Source organism: Aplysia californica, unplaced genomic scaffold (genome assembly GCF_000002075.1).
Source record: "Aplysia californica isolate F4 #8 unplaced genomic scaffold, AplCal3.0 scaffold00860, whole genome shotgun sequence".
Taxonomy (NCBI): Eukaryota; Metazoa; Mollusca; class Gastropoda; order Aplysiida; family Aplysiidae; genus Aplysia; species Aplysia californica.
Window position 1 is genome coordinate 281,561 of NW_004798130.1, and position 2,217 is coordinate 283,777.

The 2,217-nt window shown below is 44.1% G+C and overlaps 1 protein-coding gene across 1 annotated transcript in view; it reads right to left on the bottom strand.

The window, feature by feature from the left end:
* The window catches only part of LOC101863779 (peroxidase-like protein 3), a 26,958-nt gene extending 25,260 nt beyond the window's left edge, over window positions 1–1,698 (bottom strand). Inside the window, exon 1 of the mRNA XM_005110167.2 lies at window positions 1,499–1,698. Coding sequence (XP_005110224.1) covers window positions 1,499–1,550 — 52 coding nt within the window. The 5' untranslated portion in view covers window positions 1,551–1,698. The remainder of the gene's footprint in view (window positions 1–1,498) is intronic.
* Window positions 1,699–2,217: the final 519 nt, after the last annotated feature.

Below are 2,217 nucleotides of genomic sequence, written 5' to 3' on the forward strand. Positions count from 1 at the left end.
ATTGCTTCCCGGACGTGCACTGCATTTGCGTGCTACACATGGGCATCCTATGCGAAGTAAGTAGTCGTACTAGTATACTAAAATAAGGTCATAAATCGAAGTAGTCAAACAGTCGTAAGGCAATCATCAGCAAGAGGTCAAACTCCCGTAATCTATCGTTGGGATCCTGGCAGGGCTAGGGCTAGGGTCAGGGGTGAGGCTAGGGTCAGGGGTAAGGCTGGGGTCTAGGGTCAGGGGTAAGGCTAGGGTCTAGGGTCAGGGGTAAGGCTAGGGTCTAGGGTCAGGGGTAAGGCTAGGGTCTAGGGTCAGGGGTAAGGCTGGGGTCAGGGGTAAGGCTGGGGTCTAGGGTCAGGGGTAAGGCTGGGGTCTAGGGTCAGGGGTAAAGCGAGGGTCAGGGGTAAGGATAGGGCCATGGTTAAAGCTTGTCAGGGTTAGGGCTAGCGTTAGGGGTAGAATTAAGATTTGTGTGAGGCTTTGGCTTAGTGCACAGTGGACCCGGACCCAACCGTTCAAAACTCGGCCGTGCCTCGCCTGGTTGCCTGGGTCTACAAAAGCATAAAGAGTTCCGCGTTAATTACTGATCAGTGAAATATTAAGATTGTGCTGCGCGTTTTTACGATCGGATAACTGTATCATTCCAATGAGCTCTTCAGTTTCATATTTTAATTTATAGGGAGGAGTTCAGCAGAGGGCGGCACTATGACAAGGTCCACTGTGCAAATTAATCAAAGGTTGGGGTTGAGGTTAAGAGTTAGGGGATGCCTCGCTCATAAAAAAATCCCCTCTTTTGTTTGTTGTTGGTCGGCCGGTCCTCTGCGGAACGCCTTTCAATTTATATTTTAATTTTAATTTTCATAATTACACTTTTGAAAATATGTGAATGTTCCTTGATGCGAGTAACAGAATAAAGAAGGAAACGTCCAAGTGGCGTCCAAGCAGCGTCCATTCTGCCTGCACCCTTAAAGAAAGAACTTGGTCACGGTCTTTTATTGTGTTTGTTAAGGTGGTTGCTCGTTACAGAAGTCATTTCCGGACTTAAGTCAAATATGACAGTTCCGATCTACAGGTTGAGATTTTACAGTTTATGACAGTTCCGATCTACAGGTTGAGATTTTACAGTTTATGACAGTTCCGATCTACAGGTTGAGATTTTACAGTTTATGACAGTTCAGATGTACAGGTTGAGATTTTACAGTTTATGACAGTTCAGATGTACAGGTTGAGATTTTAGTTTATGGAATAATATTGACTAAAGACATACAATTGGAGAAAATGGCGTTGAAAAATCTACATAATAGACAACTTTGTCTTTTCTGGCTGAGAAGCAGCTTATTTAGTTTTGTCCTTTAGCCTTAGCCTTAGTATTGTCCCTACCCTACTCTTGAAAAGAATCACTTTCCGGGGGAACTTTAAAGAAACGTAAAAGACCGTAGCCATTTTTGAATAGCCTAGATATTTAGATATATGTCTGGACAGTGGACAGTGGTGAGTGACTCACCTAGGGCGGTGTCGAGAGTTATGAGGAGAGCAGCAAACACTGGGACAGACATCTCCGCCTAGTGAAGACGCCGGAATCTTGTCAGGAAAAGGAGAACCCACAACTTGTCTTGTCCTACAACTCTCCAAAAGACACAGAGAAAGCTCTGGGAGCTTGGGAAGATAGACTGTGTATATTTGTTAGATCTGGCTATACTTCGCTGTTATTTGTGTTCAGATCTCACTTTGCGTTGACATTTGTTTCAACTTTTCTTTTATACAAATTTATTTTGAAAACAGGAAATGAAATGCACGGGATCTGTTTGTGTTGTAATTATTTACAATGTAAAAAAAAAAAAAACATGTCTCAAAGACTTAATAGACATAGTAATAACAGCAATGAAGTTGTGGTGTGGGTGGGAAGTGGGGTGTGGTATAAAAGTGAGACAATTTCGTGGTCAGAGGAGAGTGGAAAACGAATAAGGATTGAGGTGGGGATGGGGAGAGGAGAACGATTTTTTATTGGGAGGGGAGTGGGATGGAGGTAATGGAAAGGTGAACGTTTTCCGAGGGAGGGGGGAGCTTTGGGGGGGGGGGTATTAATCAGCTTGGTTGTGTTTCGAAAAATGTGAGTAGATTTTAAAGAATCAGAGCTGCCTTGTCGCAAGTGTAACATACTTGCCACGGTGTTGAAATAAAGGAAATCACAAACTATTGCCCCCCCCCCCCCCCCCAAAACCC